This window comes from Papaver somniferum, chromosome 10 (genome assembly GCF_003573695.1).
Source record: "Papaver somniferum cultivar HN1 chromosome 10, ASM357369v1, whole genome shotgun sequence".
In the NCBI taxonomy this organism is placed as follows: Eukaryota; Viridiplantae; Streptophyta; class Magnoliopsida; order Ranunculales; family Papaveraceae; genus Papaver; species Papaver somniferum.
In genome coordinates this window covers 33,695,145-33,721,542 of record NC_039367.1, presented here as the reverse complement: position 1 = coordinate 33,721,542, position 26,398 = coordinate 33,695,145, and the positions used below count along the sequence as shown (strand labels likewise).

The 26,398-nt window shown below is 39.2% G+C and overlaps 1 protein-coding gene across 1 annotated transcript; it reads left to right on the top strand.

Annotated features, from left to right (window-relative positions):
• The first annotated feature begins 18,254 nt into the window (after nucleotides 1-18,254).
• Nucleotides 18,255-25,760, top strand: LOC113317981. Its single transcript, XM_026566101.1, has 4 exons — nucleotides 18,255-18,361; nucleotides 18,464-18,668; nucleotides 18,752-18,837; nucleotides 25,639-25,760. Exons 1-4 carry the CDS (start codon nucleotides 18,357-18,359, stop codon nucleotides 25,694-25,696), a joined length of 354 nt encoding a protein of 117 aa, XP_026421886.1. The 5' UTR covers nucleotides 18,255-18,356; the 3' UTR covers nucleotides 25,697-25,760.
• Nucleotides 25,761-26,398: the final 638 nt, after the last annotated feature.

Genomic DNA, 26,398 nt, shown 5'->3' with positions numbered 1-26,398 from the left:
AGATGGACTCTATGATAATAATAACAGGTGGATGGAAGGGAAAGATGAAATAGCTTATTGTTTGAATAATCATTTTGAATCTTTACTTTCTACTTGCTCCTGTTTTGAATTATAATATCATAAATCTTGTCCCATCTTCTATCACTAATGATGAGAATGTTAAACTCATGACCGCCCCACTGATGTTGAAATTCATGATGCTATATTCAGTATGCAACCTAATTCTAACCCTGGCCCGGATGGATTTTCTGCCCGTTTTTTCCAAAAAAATGGGTCTGTTGTTAAAATTGATGTTATTAAAACTGTCTAATCCTTTTGTGCTAGTGGTCACATGTTAAGTCAACTTAATGAGAATTTCATCTCTTTAATTCCGAAAGTGCTTCACCCGGCCAACCCAGGTGACTATAGACCTATCAGTTTACGTAACGTGGTCTACAAGATAATATCTAAGATCATTGCTAATAGATTAAGACCTCTCCTTGATAGGATTATTTCCCCTTTTCAGTCGGCCTTTGTTAAGCAACGGCTTATCTCAGACAACATTCTTGTTGTTGTAGATGGTGGATTTTTCGCAAGGGTAAAAATCGTAAAATCATAATTGTAATGCTTCTGATCTAGCAATCAGATGAGTATTGAGGCTCATGTCTCTCATCGAAGCATGAAAGCTCATGCCGCATGAATCTCTGACTGAGAATACCATCTCTCAGAGTATATACAGATGTGCAGTATCTCATCTGAGGAAACGGCGTATCTCACGAATACTGAGCAATTTCAGTAACTACTTCTATGTATAATCGAAAGATTAGACGGCTCCTAGACGACTTACCTGCTAGTATAGAGCAATAACGTCTTCAGAATGTAACAATGTTTTCCCTGACTATGTAAAGAAAATATGACGCTTCAACAAGCTCATATCGCTCAATCCCAGATAATTAACGCTCCTAGACAGCATTCCTGCTAGTATAGAGCCATCAATTAATTGTTTATAATCCTTAAATTCATTAACTGAATATTTGGAAACATTCTATGTTTTTCATAATATTTCATTACTTCAATTAAAGGTTTTCCCAGCAGAATTCCATGGGTTAGTAATAAATATTCAATGAACGGGCATCTGAACCGCTATCGAGTAAGCCCCGACCAAAATGGTACAAGTGTACTCAGCAATAATGCACAAACGGGGACCTGACTGCACGAAAGAGCATTCCAAAACACGAAGGAACGATGAACCTATGCAAAATAGGAAGAAAAATAATAATAATAAATTATTAGTAAAGGCGCTAGGGGACTGGGCTCACCAGCCGGCCAGTCATGTCGTGGCCAGTCCCACGCCAATTCTATATTTTATTATTTTTCCTGATCTCATGAAAATCCCTTCATTTGAACAAATCTCTTTCGTCTCAAAGAAACTCCCCAGTCTCATGGTGTTTCCTCGTATCAAAGAAATAATAAAAATTAGGAAAGATGTCCCGGGACCGGGCCCACTAGCCGGCCGTCCATGCCCTAGACGTGGACGGTCCCACACCTCATGACTCCTTATTATTTTATTATTATTTCCCTCATCCCATGAAAATTCCCTAATTTCATGATATTTCCCTCAACTCATGAAAATAATATAAAATTAGGGAAAAGCTCATGGGACCGGGCTCATTGGCCGACCGCCATGCCCTAGCCATGGCCGGTCCCACACGCCCTTGTCTCATTATTTTAATATTATTTGTTTCCCTCATCTCATGGAAACTCCTTCACTTCAAGGAAAATCCTTAGTTTCAACAAACTCCTTGATTTCATGATATTTCCCTAAAATCATGAAAATAATATAAAATTAGAGAAAGTGCCATGCGACCGTGCTCATTGGCCAGCCGGCCATGACTTGGCCATATCCGTTCCCACACTTCATGAATCTCTATTTTATTATTATTATTTCCATAATCTCATGGAAATTCCTTAACCTCATGAAATTCCTCAGCTTTATGGTATTTCCTTCACATCAGGGAAAATACATAAAATTGGGAAAGGTGTTGTGGGACCGAGGTTGCTAGCCGGCCGGCCATGCACTATCCGTGGCCGGTCCCGCACCTTAAAATCCCCTATTTTATTAATTATTTTCATCATCTCATGAAGATTCCCTAGTCTCAGCAAAACCCTGTATCCTTCATATTTTCTCAAAATGTTGCTCAAACGCGCATCAGAAAATATCGAAACTCTCAGAACTGAGACACGACCATTATGGTGACATGGGCATGCCTCCTTGATAGACCAAGGCCGACCCTAGGGCTTGCAAATAGCCGGTCCCACATGTTTTAACAATTTTGACCTAATTTTCTCAATTGCTCATATTGGGTCCAAACTCTTCTCAAACAACTTGGAGTTTGCTCAAACGACCATCAACTGGTCCCACGACCGCCAAGGGCCGATATCATGCCCTCTTGGCCAGTCCCTCATCTATTCATAATTATGTTTCATCATCTAAAGCTGGGACGACCATTTTAATAAATGATTAAACCAGCATTTAATCATCCTTTCACCAACTGGTCTTCAAGAGACTTTGGTATTTTGCTCATTTGAGCATCTGGGCATAACATGGTCGACTCGTCATCCCATTTAGGCGGTCCCTCCTTCACTCTATGGTCGATTTTCAATAAATCATTTAGGGTTTTGAATCCAGAGCTCTGCAAAAACATAATTCTGAGCAGATTCAAACACTAATAATTTTACAATTTTACGTTGATCCCGTGATCAACACTTTAATAATTTTTGTCGACTCAGATGTCAGCATCTTAAATTAACATTTTCTCAGACGAGAAATATTTTCTCAGACTAAGGAATATTGATTCAACTATCAATATTCAACGATTCAGCAACATTTCCTCACCTTAAATTATCAACAAATCAACAATTATAACTTTGTCTCAACAGACATGTTCAATTCATGAGTCTCAGAACATTTGAAAATCACGTTCGACTCGGCAATACAAGGACTCATCGTCCCATAAAGTCGGCAACTGACTCCACAATCACGAGACATCAATCGTGTCACATGGGGGATATTAACTAGGCTTTTGGTCTGGGGGTCTACGGCACGTGTGTTCATACACACGACAAGAATGTGAGCAAGTCGTGCAATCAGTTGGGGGAGTTAGCAAAGTAGTGGGTAGAAAATCAACCAAGTCTCTGCATGATGAGCAACTAGTTTTAACACGATTTCCACTTCCGCACTCTTTGACTCCAACAACTGTCACACTTCATGGGATCAAGTTGTTTACAATTTTAGCAATATAAATAAGTCTCTGGATCATGATTGAAACAACGGACAATCTCTGGTCAAGCAGAAAAACAAGAGATTAAGAACTCAGCGTTCAATCAATCAGAACTTATCTTATTTTCTTCACGCAGAATACACAACACACCTACAATTTTTGGTCACCATTGATCTCACACATTTCTCAGCTTCCCTCCTACAGATCGATCCATCCTCTCTTGTGACCGAATTGACTCTAGAATGACCATTGTCTTGGTTGAGGCCGGAGTCGTACAGATTGATCTCTCGAACTTAAATTACTCCCTTCTTGCAGTGCATTTGTGTGAGGTTGATTATTTGCTCGGTTCAAGAAGTCTCCTCCGCATGGTCATCTCCTCAATTCCGTAAAAACCAGCAAATCGTTTTTCCCCATCTACAGATTAGCGACCATAGTGGGAGATCATTCTCTCGGTTGCAATTTAATTCTCACACAAATGGTCGGTCTTAGGTCTACTTCAGAAACTCCGGATCCTAACCAGAGTATTTCAAATGGTAATGCTCTGCATGCTCGTTCGAACGACTTTGGTATTGCTCTTCATTCTTACTTTACTAATCTTTTTCCCTCTATTGATGCATCCGACGAAGAAATCCCATCATTGGTTGAATTGGCACAGAGGCAAGGAATTTTAGCTGGGAGCATCAATCGATTAAAAGAATCGATCGATGAACTATTCAACTGTATGGTGGAGTTGACAAGACTTTTGGGAGCAGAAATAGTGGAACATCTAAGATCTACTACAACTGATGCTCCTCAAACCAACAGTTTCACTACTTACGAGATGCTAGTGAACCAGGAAGTCAGACACTTGATTGAAAATCTATGTGAACTCCTATACTTCTCAAAAGATCAACGTACGAACACGTTCACTGCACTCAACCAAATATCATCAGACGTGCAACTAACTCCATCATGTATAGCAGTTGAAGAAACATCCATGATGTCTGAACATTCGATTAAAAATATCACGTTCGGAGAAGAAGACCGCATGGCAGATGAAGGGCATAATCGAGGCTTGTACATGACTGGTTTTATCAAAGACTTTGAATTCAAGAGAGCTCTAGTAGATACGGGTGCTTCCACAAATATTATTACTATGAAGACTCTCAAAGCGGCCAAGTTCCCACAGAGTAAAATTGTTCGCCGTCCCATCTTGATGACATGTTTTGAAGGAAGCCAGATCCATACATAGACTTGAAGGTAGGGCCTATTCAATCAAAGGACAAATTTCACGTGATCGAACACGAGCATGATTATCACATGATACTCGGACAACCGTGGCTCCATTACAACAAGGTGGTTCCGTAGACATACCATCAATGCATAAAGGCTTTGCTCAACAACAAAATTGTTCGTATTGCGGCTTCATCATCTCCTTATGCTACAGTCTATGATGTTGAATTCCTTGAGTCTCAAAAGGATATCCCCGAACCTCCAAGCAAGATTTACAGTATCCCATTCCCAAGATGGAAGTCTATTGAAGAAGTTGCCAACAAACCATCATCCTAAGGTGCTAAGTCGATCAAGTTATTTGCTACACCGATTAAGCGCCGTAAGGATTAGGTCTCAACTTCAGGATCTAATTTCATAGCTAGCCATGATGCGTATGGGAGGATCACTTACCGCCGACGCAAAGATTAGCAATTAACAGGGGAGAACGATAAAAAGTCTCTCCGCCCCGAAGAATAATGTCAGAGCGAACCATCACTCGATGACGAAGAAGTTCAAGATGCTCCACGATAATTGCAAGATGGCACTAATTCCACCACTGATAATATCGAAACAATCAACATCGGGACGGAGGATGATCCAAGGACAATTTTAATTAGTTCCATGTTTTCACCACTAATGATAAATCTGCTGAAAGAGTATCAGGATGTCTTCGCTTGGACGTAGGAAGAAATGCCTGGCCTAGACGACAAATTAGTTACTCATCATCTGCACATCACTCCTGGCTCCAAAGCTGTCAAACAACCACCTAGGCAGTTCAGACACGAAGTTGAGGAGAAAATCAAAGTCGATATTCAAAAACTACTAGCAGCAGGATTCATCAAACCAATTCAACCCCCAACATGGCTCGCAAACGTTGTTCCTGTCAAGAAGAAAAATGGTCAAATCAGATGTTGTGTTGAATTCAGGAATCTGAATAAATGTTGTCTGAAGGATGATTTTCCCTTACCAAACATCGATATGCTCGTTGATGCAACCAGTGGTCATGGTATGTTCTCATTCATGGATGGTTACAGCGGATACAACCAGTTCAAGATGTATGAGCATGATTCCAACAAGACCGCATTCCGTACTCCTATTGGGAATTTTCACTATACTGTGATGCCCTTTGGATTAAAGAATGCATGTGCTACTTATCAACGATCCATGACTTCCATATTCCACGACATGATGCACAAGCTAGGGGAAGACTAGGTTGATGATGTGGTGGTGAAGTAGAAGACTCGATCATCCCACCTTGAAGTTCTGAGACAAGTTTTTGAAAGATGCAGAGAATAAAAATTAAAAATGAATCCTCTGAAGTGTGTTTTTGGCGTTTCCTCTGGAAAGTTTCTAGGGTTCCTAGTCACTGCAGAAGGAATCAAAGTCGATCCAGACAAGACTAAAGCCATTACTACTATGCCTCCTCCACGCACTGTGAAGGAACTCCAGAGTTTTATGGGCAAGGTAAATTATATTCGACGCTTCATTTCTGGATTTGCTCAACTCGTTGCTTCGTTCACCCCTCTGTTGAAAAAAGGAGCAAGCTTTACATGGACGACCGCCCAACAAGAAGCATTCCAGAAAATACAGCAGATATTGTTATCACCCGCTGCCATGAAATCTCCGGTGCAAGGACGTTCTTTAATACTTTACACAGCTTCCTGTGATGTTGCTATCAGAGCACTTCTTGCTCAAGAAGACGAAGAAGGTATCGAACGTCCAATCTACTACTTCAGTCGCACGATGAGAGACGCTCATACGCAAAAGACGAAAGAGCATGTATAGCATTGGTACATGCAATCCATAAATTGAGGCATTACTTGCTATCCAACAGAGTCGTGCTCGTTTCCAAGGCTGGCCCTATAAAGTTTTTACTATCAAATCCAACCTTGATAGGGAGACCAGCAAAGTGGCTACTTCAGATGTCAGAGTTTGACATAGCTTGTGTACCACCTAAAGCAATCAAAGGTAAAGCAGTTGCGGACTTGCTCGCTGCTTTTCCAGGAGAAGATGCAACAATGTTACATGAAGATGTGCCCGGAGAGTTTCCAGATGTCTTAGTTATCAAAGAAGAGACGTGTATTTTATACTTTGAAGGATCCGCCATTCCTAACAACGATACTGGAGGAGCGGGCATAGTACTAGTATATCCATCTGGCGAAGTCTTCTCACACTCGTTCAAGTTGGATTTCCATTGCACCAACAATTCGGCAGAATATGAAGCTTTCTTACTAGGTTTGTCCCTGGCCAAGAAAGAAGGAGCAACACACCTTGAGATAAGAGGAGATTCAAAACTACTGGCCAATCAAATGAATGGAGCATACTCTATCAAAGATATCACGCTTGCCCCATTCAGAACTTAAGCGCAACGGATATTAACTCATTTTGTTGATGCAACGATTGTCCACACTGGACGAACTAATAACAGGCATGCTGATTGCCTGGATACTCTTGATTCCAAGCTGCAATTCGAAGGAGCAGAGAAAACAATCACAGTACAAAGGCATGCCGTGTCATCTACCTGGCTTGCTCAAGTTGAAGAGGTTCAAGCAAACGATTGGTGAGCACCTATTATTTATGAACTGAGCAGTTCTCTTTCAGAAGGGAAATTCAGTCTCAAGGAATTAAAGAATTATTTCTTGCTTCATGGGGCGTTATACCATCGAAATCCTGATGGGTCTTTATCACGATGCCTCGGAAACGACGAAGTGGACGAACAACTCAAATGCATACATGAAGAAATATGCGGACAGACGTTAGTAGTAACATTTTACAGAAAGCTTCAAAGGATGGGATAATATTGGCCTTCCATGGAGGCTCAATCAAGAACTCTGCAAAGAACTTGTTCCAATTGCCAGGCGCCTCCTCATCACTTGAAAGCTTTGACAGTCCATCACACTGGGGACTGGAGGGAACCTTACATCAAGTACTTTCGGGACAACAAATTGTCGTTGGAAAAGAAAGAAACAATCAAACTCATTCAGAGATCTAAAAGATTTGTCTTTCTTGATGGAATCTTATACCGCAAAAGCTTTGGTGGGAACTTACTGAGATGCTTAGCTGAGCACGAAATCCCAACAATTTTGAAAGAGATGCACGATGGAGAACATCAAGGTAAAAGGAAATTATTTCTCCAAATCCATGAGAAATATTACTGGCCGACCATGGAAGACGATGCAGCTGCGCACGTTCAGAGGTGTCATCAATGCCAAATCCATGGTAATCTCATCCACACTCCTTGTCTCCCATTGAACTCTGTGAATAGTCCACGACCCTTTTATAGCTGGGGACTGGATATCATCGGAAAAATCAATCCAGCATATTCGAAGCAGTATGAATACATCATCACTACAACAGAGTATTTTACCAAATGGGTTGAAGCTATTCCTCTTCGAAGCACCACTGGAGTCACGATTGCATCCTTCATCAAAGAATACATAATATGTAGATTCGGTGTTCCTAAACACATTGTCACTGACAACGGAACTTCTTTCGCCAACAAGCATGTGACAGAATTGCTTGAGGAATACGACATCAAACAAGTTTTCTCCATACCATACTACCCCCAAGGAAACGGACAAGCAGAGAGAACCAACAAGACTTTGATCTGAATTCTCAGTCGAAAAATTCATGATAATCCTGGAACGTGGCATGAACAACTGCCTATGTCTTTATGGGCCTATCGGGCCGCACCAAGAAGCTCGATTGTAACTTCACCATACTCTCGTCTATGGAGCTGACACCATACTCCCAGCAGAAATTAAAATTCCTTCAGCAAGGATTGCAACAACTAGTGGAGTACAATGGGATGAAGACGAAATGTCCAACTTAAGAATCGTTGAACTGGAAATGCTTGAGTCGATGAGGGCTAAGGTAGAAAAATATGTGTAAGCATACAAAAAAAGGATCTTCAGGGCTTACAAAAAAATGGTAAGACCCCGAACATTTTAAGTAGGAGATTTGGTATTAAAGACAACAAAACACATTCAACAAGACATGTATGCTCCCAAGTTCTCTCCGAAATGGGAAGGACCATATGTAGTCATCAAGGCAGTATCCAGTGGATATTACAAGATCTTATCTATTGATGGAGGAGTAGAAGGAAATATAATCAACGACAAATGGCTCAAGGCCTATTACGCCTGATCAACAACGAGTAAATTAATATTTTATCATCATTCAAACACATTTCAAAATGTAATTTATTTTCCTTCAAAGAGCGTGCCATATGCTCATTTGTTCCTTCAAATTCTTTAATATTGTCAGTTACTCTAACTTACCAAAAGAAACCTATAACCCTCTCAAGTACTCACTCAGAGCAAACCATTCAACAATGGATAATTTTTATAGACAACCATGTCAAGCTTCTTTTGAAAGTCTTGGGTCTTCACTTTCAAGTCCTGGACATCTTTCTCAACTCTTGCAGACTTCAAGGCAAGTGCCTTCTCCTCTTCCAAGAAAGAAGTTGTGGTAGAAATCGCATCAGCAGCAGCCGCTTCCCTGTCAATTTTGATCATCTCGAGACGACGGAAGAGCCAACTTACGTTGAAACTCTAGGTATCGCAATTCGAGATCATGTCATCCCATCTATGAAGTTCATGATTCTTGATGTCTCGCAGATTCATCTCCATCATCTCTTCGATGATTGATAGTAACCCGGCGACTGTAGTCAGGAAGGTCTGCAGGAATCCTCTCCACACTTCGGTAGTGGCAATGTGTCCGCATCGTCTCCATATTTTGTTATACCAGGACACGTGACACTTGGGAATGACGAAGCCACCAACTACCTCATTATCCGGGAAAGTGTTAACCATGGGAGTCTCAAACGGGAGTCCAGCTATCGGGTAGTGAATTCTAACTCCAGTTTCCACGGAAATGGTGGAGTTTTCGTCGACGTCATCATCAATCGCGGACTTCCCATTCCTTCTCTTTCTAGCATCAACAACAAAACGTACATCAACCTGTGATGAAGAAGTTTTCAATTTCAAATGAAGATTTGATAAACCGTTGAGTAAAACTTCAGTCGAGAAGTCATGGAGTTACTCACAGATGTGCCGGCTTCAGTATGAGATGACTTGTACGGGGCAGGAGCTTTAACAGTCCGCTTAGGCCTTAAACTATGAGAAGAAGATGGATTCTTCTGATTATCCTGTAACAAATCATTTTCTTATGATCAATAAATCTGATCAAATGGAGATGAAGAAAGTATACCACTTACTGAGACGGACGCTTCTACTTCATGCTTTGATTGAGGTTCGTTTCGAGAAGAAATACAACTGTTGGACATGGCGATGAGAGGTACGATTGTGATCAAAATTCCTTCTGATAATACACAAGGCAGGAGACGAGATGCTGTTTAAATAGAAAAACCTAAAAATTGAAGGTCTGGATGCTTATCCTATAGCAGATATAGTCAAATCTGTTGCGGTTTTTATTGAAACCCTAACTCTCGAATCAGAGTGTATCCGGCAACATAGAAGAAGTGTAACAATACTGGGGACTGACGGTTCAAGCGTTTTCAACGATAATGCCGGCACTTTGGATGTAACCAACGTCGCAACTGTGAACTGATGATCTGGCAGGCCGCGTGTCTCCCAGCCAGCTCGTATAATCGTACTTCGTGGATATATAATTATTTCCTACATGGAACATTGGTCCATCCTATTCAGTTGGGGAGTGAAGAAAATTTGGCAAAAGATATAAGGGATTATTGTTCAAAAATAATTTCTAACGCAACATCTCTACAGCCAAACTGCTCAAGAAACCAGAAAATATCTACTGCAGTGGAAAATAAATAATCTTAGAAAGACTCGCGAATAATACTAATCATCAGATGCATCAGATTCTTCATCATATTTGTCAGACTTATTAGATTCGTCGTCATTATTGTCTTTCGAACAGTCTTCATCAGATTCTCCCTCAGAGTCATCGTTAGAACCATTGATGAATTCTGGTCTCTCATCGGGATCGTTGTACATCATATCCCAGTATTCTTCTTTTTCACGCTCAGTTTCGAGGTTAGCTTCAACCAATCGCTCAATCTCCCTGGTACGTCGGTCTGGTTTAATTTTGCGATCCCATGGCACCCACACGAGTTCGTCTTCTGAAGCATCTGAATCCGAAGCCACACCATCAGCACGAGATTGAAGTTTCTCCACAACTGCTAACTTCCTGCGCTGGAATCGTTCCCTCTCTTGTCGATAATCAGCTAACATATCGTCCTCAGCCATTCTCTTCAAGAAGTTATCATGAGTAGATTTTGAGTTATCGAGGTGTATTCCATTCATAACTTTCTTAGCATTCTTTGATGATTGGTCCATATTGGCACGAGCTTTGGATGCAAAAGTTATGGAATCCTCTTCAGAGGAGATAGAAGAGTAATAGCAATCATAATCACTGTTGCTTCTAAAAGTGACCATTGTCTGGAACCAGAGACGCAGAGTTATGGATAAGCCAATGACAATTTCACAATGAAATGGTAATTCTTAACTCTTATCCTTTTACGTTTCCACTAACAATAGTGATGGTAATGCAAGAGTTAACACTCCAAATTTGCTCGTTTCTTCGAATCTACATAAGACGAGCAAAACTCAGGTTTTCATAAAATCATGAACACTTACATCATACGAACATTAATCATCGAATTATGAAAACTATACAAATATTTCATCATAAATAATTGTTTGCTGTTAATATTGCTCAAAGTCAGGCTTTGATTTTCTAATATATATATATAAATAAAAACTTGATTAACTCACGTAAAAAATAAAAAAAAAATTGACGTACTCACGTGATTTTATCAAAAAAAAATTTATGGATGCTCCACGGTTTAAAAAAAAATCTCTTTTCCTTCGTACGATCGTCTTTCTTTGAAACGAAGTTTTGGTTAACACACATTTTAAGATCAAGGTTTGGTTTCCATGAAAGCTCATAAATCCCTGGACACAGGTCTATTTTAAAATAAAAAATCTCTCAAGCTAGGGATTATTGCTAGTCTCTTGAACTAACAATCGAACGAACATATGTTTAATAAAATAAGGGCTTTTCTACGAAACTCACACTTAAAATATCCACATGTATATGATTTTAGCATGAACAACTCATGAAAAAATCACCAAACTTCTGGAAGAAAAAAACGCTTACCTGGTCGGTGTCGGCCGGAAGTTGGCCGGACGGTGGCGGAGGTGGTCGACGCTGGCGGCTCCGTCAGAATTTTCCGCTCTTCTTCCTGTTGTTGACGTGTAGGGGGTGAAGGATGAAGGTGGTGGTCGGTTATGGAGGAGAAACAAAAAAAAAAGGAATAATTCCTTTTATATCAAATTTTGTTTCCAAAACCTAATTTCCCAAGGATTTCCTTTCTTGGGCCCGGACTCATGAATACTAAACCGACCAAGGTTCCATCACCAAATCAGCGGGCCTACATCAATTTAGACTCGTTGGACGACGCTCTAACATGGCACTGGGATCTTCTTTCAAGCCATGGTTTTTCTCACGCAATTGAAAATCCGGTAGCATCTTACCTTACGACTAAGTTCAATCACTTATTTCGTTTATAATTAGAAAATCACCATCCAGTGTTGACTGAGGAACATGGTTGTCCCTCACTAAGCATGGGACTTAATATAGATGGTGGATTTTCTGCAAGGGTTAAAATCGTAAAACCATATTTATAATGCTTCTGATCCAGAAATCAGATGAGTATTGAGGCTCATGTCTCTCATCGAAGCATGAAAGCTCATGCCGCATGAATCTCTGAATGAGAATACTATCTCTCAGAGTATATACAGATGTGCAGTCTCTCAGCTGAGGCAACGGCGTATCTCATGAATACTGAGCAATTTCAGTAACTACTTCTATATAAAATCGAAAGATTAGACGGCTCCTAGACGACTTACCTGATAGTATAGAGAAATAACGTCTTCAGAATGTAACAATGTTTTCCCTGACTATGTAAAGAAAATATGACGCTTCAACAAGCTCATATCGCTCAATCCCAGATAACTAACACTCCTAGACAGCATTCCTGCTAGTATAGAGCCATCAATTAATTGTTTATAATCCTTAAATTCATTAACTGAATATTTGGAAACATTCTATGTTTTTCATAATATTTCATTACTTCAATTAAAGGTTTTCCCATCAGAATTCCATGGGTTAGTAATAAATATTCAACGAACGGGCATCTGAACCGCTATCGAGTAAGCCCCGACCAAAATGGTACAAGTGTACTCAGCAATAATGCACAAACGGGGACCTGAATGCACGAAAGAGCATTCCAAAACACGAAGGAACGATGAACCTATGCAAAATAGGAAGATAAATAATAATAATAAATTATTAGTAAAGGCGCTAGGGGACTGGGCTCACCGGCCGGCCAATCATGTCGTGGCCAGTCCCAAGCCAATTCTATATTTTATCATATTTTATTATTTTTCCTGATCTCATGAAAATCCCTTTATTTGAACAAATCTCTTTCGTCTCAAGGAAACTCCCCAGTCTCATGTTGTTTCCTCGTATCAAAGAAATAATAAAAAGTAGGAAAGGTGTCGCGAGACCTGGCCCACTAGTAGGCCAGCCATTCCCTAGCCGTGGCCGGTCCCACACCTCATGACTCCTCATTATTTTATTATTATTTCCCTCATCCCATGAAAATTCCATAATTTCGTGATATTTCCCTCAACTCATGAAAATAATATAAAATTAGGGAAAAACTCATGAGACCGGGCTCATTGGCCGGCCGTCATGCCCTAGTTTTGGCCGGTCCGACACGCCCTTGTCTCATTATTTTAATATTATTTGTTTCCCTCATCTCATGGAAACTCCTTCACTTCAAGAAAAATCCTTAGTTTCAACAAACTCCTTGATTTCATGATATTTCCCTAAAATCATGAAAATAATATAAAATTAGGGAAAGTGCCATGGGACCGTGCTCATTGGACGGCCGTCCATGCCTTGGCCATATCCGGTCCCACATTTCATGAATCCCTATTTTATTATTATTATTTCCATAATCTCATGGAAATTCCTTAACATCATGAAATTCCTCAGCTTTATGGTATTTCCTTCACATCAAGGAAAATACATAATATTGGGAAAGGTGTTGTGGGACCAAGCTTGCTAGCCGGCCGGCCATGCCCTAGCCGTGGCCGGTCCCACACCTTACAATCCCCTATTTTATTAATTATTTTCATCATCTCATGAAGATTCCTCAGTCTCGGCAAAACCCTGAATCCTTCATATTTTCACAAAATGTTGCTCAAACGCGCATCAGAAAATATCGAAACTCTCAGGACTGGGACACGAACATTATGGTGACACGGGCATGTCTCCTTGACAGACCAAGGTCGACCCTAGGGCTTGCAAATAGCCGGTCCCACATGTTTTAACAATTTTGACCTAATTTGCTCAATTGCTCATATTGGGTCCAAACTCTTCTCAAACAACTTGGAGTTTGCTCAAAGGACCATCAGCTGGTCCCACGACCACCAAGGGCCGGTATCATTCCCTCTTGTCCAGTCCCTCATCTATTCATAATTATGTTTCATCACCTAAAGCTGGGACGACCATTTTAATAAATGATTAAACCAGCATTTAATCATCCTTTCACCAACTGGTCTTCAAGAGACTTTGGTATTTTGCTCATTTGAGCATCTGGGCATAACATGGTCGACTCGTCATCCCATGTAGCTGGTCCCTCCTTCACTCTGTGGTCGATTTTCAATAAATCATCAATTGATCAAAAATTAGGGTTTCGAATCCAGAGCTCAGCAAAAACATAACTCTGAGCAGATTCAAACACTAATAATTTTACGATTTTACGTTGATCCCGTGATTAACACTTTAATAATTTTTCTCGACTCAGATGTCAGCATCTTAAATTAACATTTTCTCAGACGAGAAATATTTTCTCAGACTAAGGAATATTGTTTCAACTATCAATATTCAACGATTCAACAACATTTCCTCACCTTAAGTTATCAACAAATCGACAATTATAACTTTATCTCAACAGACATGTTCAATTCATGAGTCTCAGAACATTTTCAAATCACTTTCGACTCAGCAATACAAGGACTCATCGTCCCATAAAGTCGGAAACTGACTCCACAATCACGAGACATCAATCGTGTCACATGGGGGATATTAACTAGGCTTTTGGTCTGGGGGTCTACGACACGTATGTTCATACACACGACGAGAATGTGAGCAAGTCGTGCAATCAGTTGGGGGAGTTAGCAAAGTAGTGGGTAGAAAATCAACCAAGTCTCTGCACGATGAGCAACTGGTTTTAACACGATTTCCACTTCCGCACTCTTTGACTCCAACAACTGTCACACTTCATGGGATCAAGGTGTTTACAATTTTAGCAATATAAATAAGTCTCTGGATCATGATTGAAACAACGGACAATCTCTGGTCAAGCAGAAAAACAAGAGATTAAGAACTCAGTGTTCAATCAATCAAAACTTATCTTATTTTCTTCACGAAGAATACACAATACACCTACAATTTTTGATCACCATTGATCTCACACATTTCTCAGCTTCCCTCCTACAGATCGACCCATCCTCTCTTGTGACCGAATTGGCTCTGGAACGACCATTTTCTTGGTTTAGGACGGAATCTTACAGATTGATCTCTCGAACTTAAAGCACTCCATTCTTGAAGTGCATCTGTGTGAGGTTGAACATTTGCTCGGTTCAAGGAGTCTCCTCCGCACGGTCATCTCCTTAATTCCATAAAAACTAGCAAATTGTTTTTCCCCATCTACAGTTGCTCATGAGATAATCCATACCATGAGGAAAAAGAATAAGAATGATAACTTTTTAAAAATTGATATGTCTAAGGCGTTCCATAGAGTAGAATGGGATTTTTTGATATTCATCCTTAAGAAAATGGGCTTCTGTGATGAATGGTGCAACCTTATTTACCAGTGCATCATCACCAACTCTTCGGCTATTTTAATCAATGGGGTACCTGGTAGGAGATTCGAACCTACTAGAAGACTAAGGCAGGGAGATCCTCTATCTCCGTACCTATTTATTCTGTGTATGGAGTCTTTTTCTAGAACTATCGCACATATTGAGTCATGTGGTCTTATAACAGGTTTTAAAATTCATAAGAACTTCCCTTCTATCAGCCACCTTCTCTTTGCAGATGATTGTCTGATTTTTACCATGGCTTCCATTACACAAAGTAACAATCTGCTGAAAGTGTTTGATGATTATGGTAAAACTTCTGGGCAAATGATCAATTTCTTTAAGTCAGGTATTTTTTTCACCTCTCATGTAAGTAATAGCTTTGTTAAAGATATAATCAACATTTTATAGATTAGGAAAATTAGACTTGATGATAAATACTTAGGGGGTCCCTTATTTACTAACAAAATTGATTGTTTTGAAAATTTATTAGATAAAATGGAGGGCAGATTTAAAGGTTGGAATGGTCAAACTTTGTCCCCTCCTGGTAGAGGCATCATGGTAAAAGCTGTCTTAGAAACTATACCTGTTCATAGTATGTCTTCTTTAATTCTCCCTAAAAAGACTACTCAGAGAGCTACTTCTATAATAAGAGATTTTTGGTGGGGCAAACATGATGGGGGAAAGGCTTTTATATAAAAAACTGGAAAGGTCTGTGTAAATTTAAAGAGAAGGGTGGTAATGGTCTCAAAGACCTTACTCACTTTAATATGTCTCTTATTGCTAGAAATGGTTGGCGTCTTTTTTACTATACAGACTTTATATACTCTAAGAATATGAAAGGGAAATACTATCCTGATACTAACCCTTTACATGCCACCTGTAATACTAGGTCCTCTTGGGCTTGGAAAGGGGTGTATAAGGGTCTAATGTTGATTAAAGATAACAATATTTGGGAAATTAGAAATGGAAAAAATGTTCACATTTGGAGAGACAAGTGGATCCCTGACTTAGAAGGCAATCCAATTACTCTCGATTGGGATGGCAGTGATAGTGGGCATTTCCTAGTCTCTCATCTCATTCTGCAACTGGATGGAATATCCAAGCCCTTCAACTTTACTTTGACTGGGAGGTTATAACAAGAATCCTTAATATAAAACGCAACATAGATAATGAGGATACTTTAAGATGTTTGGACAACCCCCAGGAACTTTTCACTAGTAAATGTCTATATGACATTCTAGATAAGAAAAATAACCAACAAAATGATACCTTAAATGGGAAAATCTGGGATATGAATGTTATCCCAAGAATCAGTTTCTTTACTTGGAAAATGCAGCAAAACATTTTGCCTTTTGGTGGGCACATTTATACCTATATTCCTCATATTAACCATTTTTGTGTGATGTGCATGACTCATATTGAGACAGGAGAACATTTACTAATGCAATGCAACTTCACCAGAGTTGTTTGGGATCATTGTTCTTTAAACTTGACTGCCTCCACACTAGACTTCACTTCTATAGTTGACTGGTGCTCCTATTGGTTTTCCAGAAACCATCCTCCAACATATTAGGGTGCTTGGGAGACTATAGCTACTACTCTGTGCTGGTTTATCTGGAAAGCCAGATTGATGTAGCTTTCCAAAAGGTTCAACCAAATCCTAAACCCACAGCTGCTCTCATCATGAACCATTTGAACTTATCGTAGAAATTACCACCATGACCAATAGTAATAGAAAAAATAGAATCACTAGATATGATGATAATGTCCCTAATCTGAATGTAATCTTTGCTTATATGTACAATCTTAATCTTTTTACGGGAGTAACAGGTGTTGGTGTAACCATTACAGGACCCTCAGGGAAAACAATTGGAAGATCAACGAGAGGAGTTAGAGATCAAAGCAAAGAAGAAGGTGATTGCATAGCTGCTCAAGATGCTCTCCAGTGGGCTTCTAGGTTGCATTGCAGAATCTTCAACCTAGTATGCAACAATAGGAATCTGAATAGCACCCTGCAAGGTTCCCAAAGAAGGACAACTTGAAAGACGAATTCTATAATAGACAAGTTGTTAACTGTTTTAAGTACTTTTGAAAAGGTCAACTGTAAGGATTTACAATCCATAAATTTCTCTAACCTCCGGCATCTCTCTTTAATTGGAGGCAAAAATCAAATTCTTCAAATCTGGGAGGCACATAATATCTGTATGACCGGATACAACTAGTTCTCTTCTTTTCGTTTATATAAAATAAAAATAAAAATAAAAATAAATCTATAGCCAGCGAAGTTGTACTTGGCCTAATGGGCGACCTTATTGGTTAAGATGTGAAGCCTCTCTCTTGGTAAGCCCATGTACGAGGTTACTGTTTCGGATCGGGACGAGTGTCACTCAACGTCTATATGTACTAAGGCTAAGTCATATGGGCTAGATTGAGCTGCTAGATTGGAAGTTAAGTGTTGCAATTCAAAAAAAAAGTGTGGCATATTTGTTAACACTAGTTCTCTCTTCTAACATTTTATCGCAGTTGAACTAGCAGCGAGATAGTAGCGCTAAATGGTTCAGCTCTGCAAAAGTCACCTTTTAGCTGAATGGTTCAGCGCTTGGCGATTATATTTATATCTGAAGGCTAAAATTTAAAGCGTTGAAGCAAACAGCACTGGGCAGTGGTCCCAGCTGACATGGACTGCTAATCTAGCTACTAGATTAATATTCCCATAGAACTTAGGAGGTTGCCCTAACTGACGTGGACTGCTGTTCTAGACTAGCCTATGGGGTTTTCAGTGATGACTATGGGGTTATTTTCCAAGAGGACAAAAGAGAGACGGATAGTTCCGCTGTTCTAGAGAGGAGCTCTTTGGGAAGAAGAATAGACAAGTGGATATAACCAGTCTTAAGAATAAGGGTGTATATCTCTGATTCCTTCCATGAGGTAAATTTAGATTCCCATGCATCGTTTTCGTTAATTTTTCTGTCCAAATTATTTTAGTTTCTATGTTTTGATTTTGATTTTGTTTTTTTTGGGGGCAAACAGTTCTTCAATTTTCAACAAACTTGCCTCTTCTCGAAGAATGGTGTCAACAGTTTTTACAATACCCCATTCCTTAAGTGATTCCTTGCTATCATCTCCTGCGAGGAAGATATCATTTCATCATCCAACTTACCTTAGGTCTACATTAGAGACCGAACGCTGTCCACCAGACAGTGTTTTATTGGCGAATCTTTATCAACCTGGAGATGTGAGTAGTATATATCCTCTACATACTCTTGTTGTTGCTTCCTTATCCATACCAATTTTCTTCTAATTATTAATTTTTCGCAGCAAGCGCTTGACTTCAATCTTGGGCAGAAAAATTGGTCGGGCAAAAAGGCATATGAGACACTAAAGTTGGTGCGATCTGTATTAGGGTATGATATTCCTTCTTTATTTATCATGCATGTTTTGCTTTTTCTTATTGTTAGACGATCCATTACAAATTACGGTGGATTTTAAAGGTAGTGTATTAAGCGTTGGGCAATCTGATTCCTAGATAAAGGAACCGTTGGCTATACTATAACTTTAGTCTTAATTACTCAAAACTACACTGTAGTAGTTCAGGAACAATGAATCTTGTAGTACTGTCAATCTGTACACCAGTTTAGATTTATATGCCTGGTAAAAGGTATGACCTCATTAGCCAGCATGTTGAGACCAACTTCTGCATTATATAAGGTAGAGATTGAGTCGCTCCATGTTAGGTACAGGCCTAGGTTTGATCACATCAGGTGAAAGTTCAGTTAAACATGGGCATTGGCAAATTCAGTAAGATACGAGTTCAAAATCTCGTGACATAAGAAACTAAGGACTGATTAATTTTAAAAGACAGAAAAACTCTGTTATGAGATTATAAGTAACTAAGTGACAAGACGAATAGGCTGTAAGCCGGAAAGAACTTGGGTACTCCAATCAGAGCATCATGAGCCACAGCAGAATGCTGGGAACGGCGTGAGTTTTCAAAATAAATAACTCCATTAACCCACATCCAGATGTGCTTCAGATTCTATGCTCTATACACTAGTGTGTTTGAATTAGTAACTAGCACATCACTATAATGTGTGGGACGGCATTGTTAACATGCTTCTGATTTCTGTGTTAGCACATGTATACCCTGTTGTTTCATGTGCCCAAGTGAGGTGAAGGCAGTCACTCTCAAACAAAGCAAAAGAAAGAGAAAACCTCCAGTTAGGGTAGACAAGTCAGTTGTATTTTGCTTTTGTAGCTCTTGGTTGGTTACGAGTTTTTAACTCTCAGGTTCAGTCATCCGTGTGGGTTTGGTAAAGTCATGGTTCTGCCACTGATTACATCCAAGTTAAAAATATAGACTATTGGCTAAGAAACTTATACAGGTAGAAATCGTCATCAATTGAGACAGTTTTTGTATCCTAGAGAGCCAGCATAATACCTATTCATTCATTTCTCACTCATTTTTATTATCATGTATGTGATAATACATGACTTATCAATAGTATCTGTGCAATTGATATTTCTCACTGTCTTTGTCATCTTTGTAGTGATTACGTTTATAGGCATATTGGGTTGGATAACTTATATTTTGATGCTATGTTTCGGAAGTGGTTGACATCTTATCAAAGGTTCAAGGATCTTGGTGTATTTTATAAACCAGCACCTATACCAGATAAGAATGAGTGGAAAGCTTCTTGGTCTCAAGAGGGAAAGCCCAACTAGTTGGGAACTGTTCCTACTCGGGCTGATCATCACTTGTGTTAACACTGCAATAGTAGATAGTTTTATAGATGAAGGAGGTAAAGGGGGTTATGTAGTTATCTTTATTGATAGTTATGCGAGGCCAAAAGTGGCTGTTGTTGGGTTCTCTCCAAAAGGATCACTTTTCTTTTTTGAGTTACAAGCGATTAGAGCTGCGTTGCAACTGGCTTTAGATGGTGGGTATGGTCCTAAATTTGAGTTGACTCACCGTTCAGATAAACTTGAAGAATTATGTTGTGGTGTGACAACAAGTAACAATCAGGATGAATTAGAAATGATGGAAATGGTAAGATAACTCTCAAATCCACAAGGGATTGAGACAAATCTGGTTCTGGAAGAGCTCAGCCACAGGGTTTTTCTTATTGATTTTATATCTGAGAAGATGTTACTCTTCTCTTACAAATTAAATACTAATAATGAAACTCAGCCAAAGACCAACGGATTGGACACACGTGTCACAATCGGACTGATCGATTACTAACAAATCCAGTAATAAAGGAATTTAATAAAGGCACTCCTAAGAACTACTAGCAGCAGTCTCCTAAGCTGAGTTTAGTAGTCACATTGTGGCATTGTCTCCCTTGAAAAACATCATTGTACTCAAGGATGAACTTTGGATAGTGAGCTCTGAGAGTGGAGAAATCTTATCATGTTGCATTCTCAGGAGATGAATTATTCCATTGAATCAGCAACTGTTTGACCAATTCGTTACCCTGCAAAACGGTTATGGTGCGCAAAATCCTTTCAGGCAGCATGATGGTTTCACCTGCATGATCCATAATAGGCAGAGTGGGAGATGGGGTATGCTTAACGCCAATGTGCTTTTTCAGCTGAGACACATGGAACACTGGATCAATGCGAGCATGAGATGGAAACTGTAATTTGTAAGCTACCTTGCCTACTCTTTGTTACTTTGTATTACTGGAAAAGGGCCATAGAATTTAGAGGACAGTTTAAAATTCTTCATGGGAGGCAGAGAAGCTTGTCTGTAGGGCTGCAGCTTCAAATACACTAAATCACCCACATCAAAAGATCTATCCTGTCTAGATATGTCTGCATATAACTTCATTCTTTCCTGAGCTTGATGGAGAGATTCCTTGAGGATATCTAGTAATGAATCTTTATCCTTCATGTAGGACTCCACTGCCTCAACTGAAGTAGTAACAGAAGATGGAAAGGCAAGGTGAGGGGGAACATACCCATATAGTGCTTGTAAAGGAGAGACCTTTAAACTAGTGTAGTAACTAGTATTGTACCACCATTCAGCTAAGGCCAAACAATTTGCTTGGATTGTGTCCAGTGAGGCATCTCAAATAAGTCTACAGACAAGCATTGACCCTTTCAGTCTGACAATCTGTCTGGGGATGATAAGCTGTACTCAAATGCAGAGCATTTCCCAAAGCCTTGAACAAGTCTTGCCAAAAGTTTCTAGTAAAAACCTTCTCTCTATCTGAGGCAATGGAAGAGGGCAAGCCATGCAGTTTAAACACCTGAGAGAGAAAAGCATGATCTATATAGGCAACTGTGTATGGGTGGGAGAGAGCGATGAAGTGAGCATACTTTGTTAGTCTGTCCACAACCACCAATATGACATTTTTTCTATTTCTAACTGGCAATCCCTCCATGAAGTCCATAGAAATATGTTTCCAATCATGTTCAGGTATGGGGAGGGGTTGGAGCAAACCAGCATTGTTGGTGTTGTCACTTTGTTCCTTTGACAAACATTACATTGAGAGACCAGCTGGATTATGTCTATATGCATGCCTTTCCAATAAAAGTGACTTCTATCTCTGACATAAGTAGCTTGAATTCCTGAATGCCCACCAATTACAGATGCATGGAGAGAAGCCAAAAGAGTTTGTCTGACATTACCTCATGTGACCATGTAGAGTTTAGACTTGTACCTTAGAATGCCTTCTTTATATGTATAATTAGGTACACTGTGAGGACTGAGAAGAAGTTGAGAGATGAGATGAGAAACTTTGGCATCCTCCAAATAGCTTGTAAGAACTTCATGGACCCATGTTGGTGTAGAACCAACTAGAGAACTACAAGTGACACCTTCAGTAGGTCTTCTAGAAAGAGCATCTTCAACCATATTGTTAGCTCCTTTCTTGTACTGTATGTCATAATCAAACCCCAATAGCTTAATCAAACACTTTTGTTGAAATATAGTGGTGAGTTTCTGTTCAAGGAAATACTTGAGACTTTGATGATCAGTTTTAATAGTAAATTTGGTGCCCTGCAAATATTGTCTCCATTTCTGAACAACCAATACAATTTCTAAAAGCTCCTTTTCATAAGTAGAGAGGGCTTTGGCTCTTCCCCCCAAGGGTTTGCTGAAAAAATCTATTGGCTTTCCTTCTTGAAGTAAGACAGCACCAACACAGAGATCACTAGCATCACTTTGAACCACAAATGGTTTGGTGAAGTCTGGAAGAGCTAGAACGGGGGTTATTGCTCATTGCTTGCTTGAGTTGCTCAAAGGCATGTGTGCAGCTGGTGTCCAAAAGAAGGAGCCATTCTTAAGAAGATTTGTCAGAGGTTTACTGATTAAATTGTAGCCTTGCACAAACTTTCTATAGTAACCAGTGAGGCCAAGAAAACCTCTCAAGTCTTTAATGTTCTTAGGCACTGACTAATTTTGCATACAATCAACTTTATTTGGATCTGCACAAACCCCTTCAACTATAATAATGTGACCCATATATTCCAAAGAATGTTGTCCAAAGCAGTATTTGGACATGTTGGCAAAGAGCTGGTGTTACCTCAACAAGCCAAAAACGATTTTAAGATGCTCCAAATGCTCATCCATGTTTTGGCTGTAAATCAATATATCATCAAAAAAGACTAGAACAAATCTTCTCAAAAATAGTTGAAAAATATCATTCTTTAAGGCCTGGAATGTAGCAGGAGCATTTGTAAGGCCAAATGGAATTACTTTGAACTCATAGTGTCCATGATGAGTTCTGAATGTTGTCTTAAAGATGTCTTTGGAACTGACTCTGATTTGATGATATCCTGCTCTTAAATCAATCTTTGAGAAGAATGTATACCCCTTCAACTCATCCAGTAATTCATCAACAATAGGAATCGAAAATTTATCTTTAATAGTGATACTATTTAACTTCCTATAGTCTACACAAAATCTCCAAGAACCATCTTTCTTTCTAACAAGAAGTATTAGGGAAGCAAATGGGTTGTGACTAGGTTGAATGATTCCAGTGTGGAGCATTTCCTTTACTAATTGTTCAACTACACCTTTCTGAACATAAGGGCATTTATAATCTCTTTGATTGATAGGTGAAGAAAGGGGTTGTAAAGGGATTTTTTGATCCAAACTTCTCTGAGGTGGAAGTTTGGTTGGTTCTTGAAAAACGTCATGAAAGTCATGTAACAAAGGTTGGAGAGTGGCAGGAGTAGTTGGTGGGTCAGGGGTTAAGGATATGGAGAACAAATGGTCCACAATGCCATGAGAAGTTATTGAAAAGAATTTCTTAACTGACTCTCCACTAATCATAAGTAAAGAAGAACATGGAGAAGTATCTTGTAATGTAATTTTCTTGTTATGGTACTTGAAAGAAATGGTTAACTTAGAGAAATTAAAAAGAACATCACCCAAAGTCCTCAGCCAATCAGCACCTAGTACAATATCACATCCACCTAATGGCAACAGTCTTAAATTTTCAACAAAGGTGTGTCCCTGCATACTCCATTGGAGGTTAGAACAGATCCCAGTGCTTACAGTTTGGTCTCCATTGGCAACTGTGACTAGCATGGAAGGAGTTTGCTCAATGGGACATTTAAGACAAGTAGCTAATGTGCTATCAATAAAACTAGTTGTGCTACCTGAGTCAATGAGAATAGATACCTTTCTCTTATGGAGTAGACCTGGAATCCTGATGGTGTCACCAGTAGCAATGCTTGTAAGAGCATGTAAAGATACCTCTATATCAGATTGGACTGGTGACTCAGTTGTTTCCTCAAAAACTTCCTCCTCCTCTTCAGTTTATGTGGAATCAGTACTTTCAACTTGAAGCATAAATATCTTATGTTTCCCTTTACATAAGTGGCCTTGCTTGTACACCTCATCACAATTATAACACAACCCCTGTGCTCTTCTTCTATTCATTTCTTCCTGAGTTAGGCGTTTAATAGTAGGATAAGTACTGGTGGTTTTGGATGGGGAGTGAAAAGTGACTTTGGGGTGGTAAGAATAGATTTAGGTGAAGTTAGAATAGGCTTTGGTGGAAAATTTGGGGATGAGTAGTGCCTATTTGAGTGAAATGAATTGGTAAATGATCTAGTAAATGGCTTGGTAGCGGAAGCAGCGAGGTTAACTTTCTGTTCTTGTAATCTAGCTAGAGAAAAGGCCTCAGAAAGTGTAGTTGGTTGAAACATTGAAACAGACTTACCAATTTCTTCTTTGAGACCACTAAGAAAGCTCATGACAAAATATGTCTCAGTAAGAGAAGGATTCATGTTAAGCATTAAGGCTTTCAATGATTCAAATTCCTCATAATAATCATCCACAGTTGAGCTTTGAATAAGTTTATTAAAACTACCCACGAAATTTTCTTCAATAGGATTTTCAAATCTAGCACACAAATGAAGAACTAGATCCGACCATGTAATACGAGGTCTATTAGCTTTAAAATTTAAAAATCATTTCTCAGCTTTACCTTCCAAGTAGATTGAACAGTGTATCAAATTTCGAGATCATAATATCGAACTTACTGTGAAGATCCGTCAGCTCATATTTAATTAGATCTTGAGAACCCTTGAGTTTCTCCACCTCTGATTCAACTTCTTTCAATGTCATTATGAAAAAAGAAAATTGGAGTGATTTGAGCTGAATCGAAACGGCTCTGATGCCAATTATTATGGTGTAACAACAAGTAACAATCAGGATGGATTAAAAATGATGAAAATGGTAAGATAAATCTCAAATCCACAAGGGATTGAGCCAAATCTGGTTCTGGAAGAACTCAGTCACAGGGTTTTTCTTATTGACTTTCTATCTAAGAAGATAATACTCTTCTCTTACAAATTAAATACCAATAATGAAACTCAGCCAAAGACCAACGGATTGGACACACGTGTCACAATCGGACTGACCGATTACTAACAAATCCAGTAATAAAGGAATTTAATAAAGGCACCCCTAAGAACTACTAGCAGCAGACTCCTCAGCTGAGATTAGCAGTCACACTATGACAAATTATTTGATCATGTTTCTGATTTTGAGGATTTGGGTATCGTTCATCGTTGTCGGGAAAATTATTATGAATCAGATGGTGGTGATGATTCTCGTGTTTGTGTAGCCTATCAGGGGTTGTATTTACTTAGGCATTTTATCATGGAGGATTCTGAAGTGTTGTATTCAGTTATTAACGAAATTTTACAGTTGCGCAGTAAGTTGAGCCGTTATGTGCATTTTTCAGGAAATCTTCCTCAAGCTTCGGCTCATCTGGGCGAGTGTTTCGGTACTCCAACAACTGAGGAAATGGAACTGTTTCAATTATTAGATGGCGAGTATGAAGTTTATGAGATGGTGATGAAGCCCGATAAATTTTCAGAAGAACTAGTGGACACACTCTATGATGATTGCTTCAAGGGATATAGGTACTATGGCCAAGATGTTCTGGAAGAGTGGGTACCTGGGCCTGGTCAAATGTTGAGTATTTCAAGTATTTTTGAAAACATGACGCTTGATAAAAAGAATGATTTTTTGGGCACTACTCAAAAATGGAGGGGGCTACTCTTCATTTTTTGGATGGATATTTGAAGTAATTTTGAGTCACCGCTTATCTAATTTTTTTTTTGATACCAAACTTGCCCTTGGTAATAAAATTAGTTAGTGTATTGATTAATGAGTTAATTAATGATTAGTGAGATTAAATTAATAATTTGATTTTTTTTAAAAAGAAGAATTATTGAGAGGGTGAAGAAGAAGATGAAGATGATAATGAAGATGAGGGTTTTGGAACAAAAAAAAGTTAGATCTTTTTTTAAGAGCCATAATAAGAGTATGATGTTTTGGGTACTCACGGATACTCAAATTTAGTTAATGGTGCTTGAATTAGGCAAAACATTCCTAAAAATGAACAATTTACAAATTGATTTCGGTTTGGTTAACAAAGTTCGGCTACGACATTTGAAGAACAGGTAGCCGAACTCATCTGCAAGTGTAGTTCGGATAAT

Bases quoted from the DNA above. Each gene is read 5' to 3' on its own strand.
- LOC113317981 (XM_026566101.1), top strand. The intron at 18,669-18,751 runs GTGAGTAGTATA...AATTTTTCGCAG, and splicing joins ATCTTTATCAACCTGGAGAT to CAAGCGCTTGACTTCAATCT. The intron at 18,838-25,638 runs GTATGATATTCC...TGCATTTTTCAG, and splicing joins TTGGTGCGATCTGTATTAGG to GAAATCTTCCTCAAGCTTCG.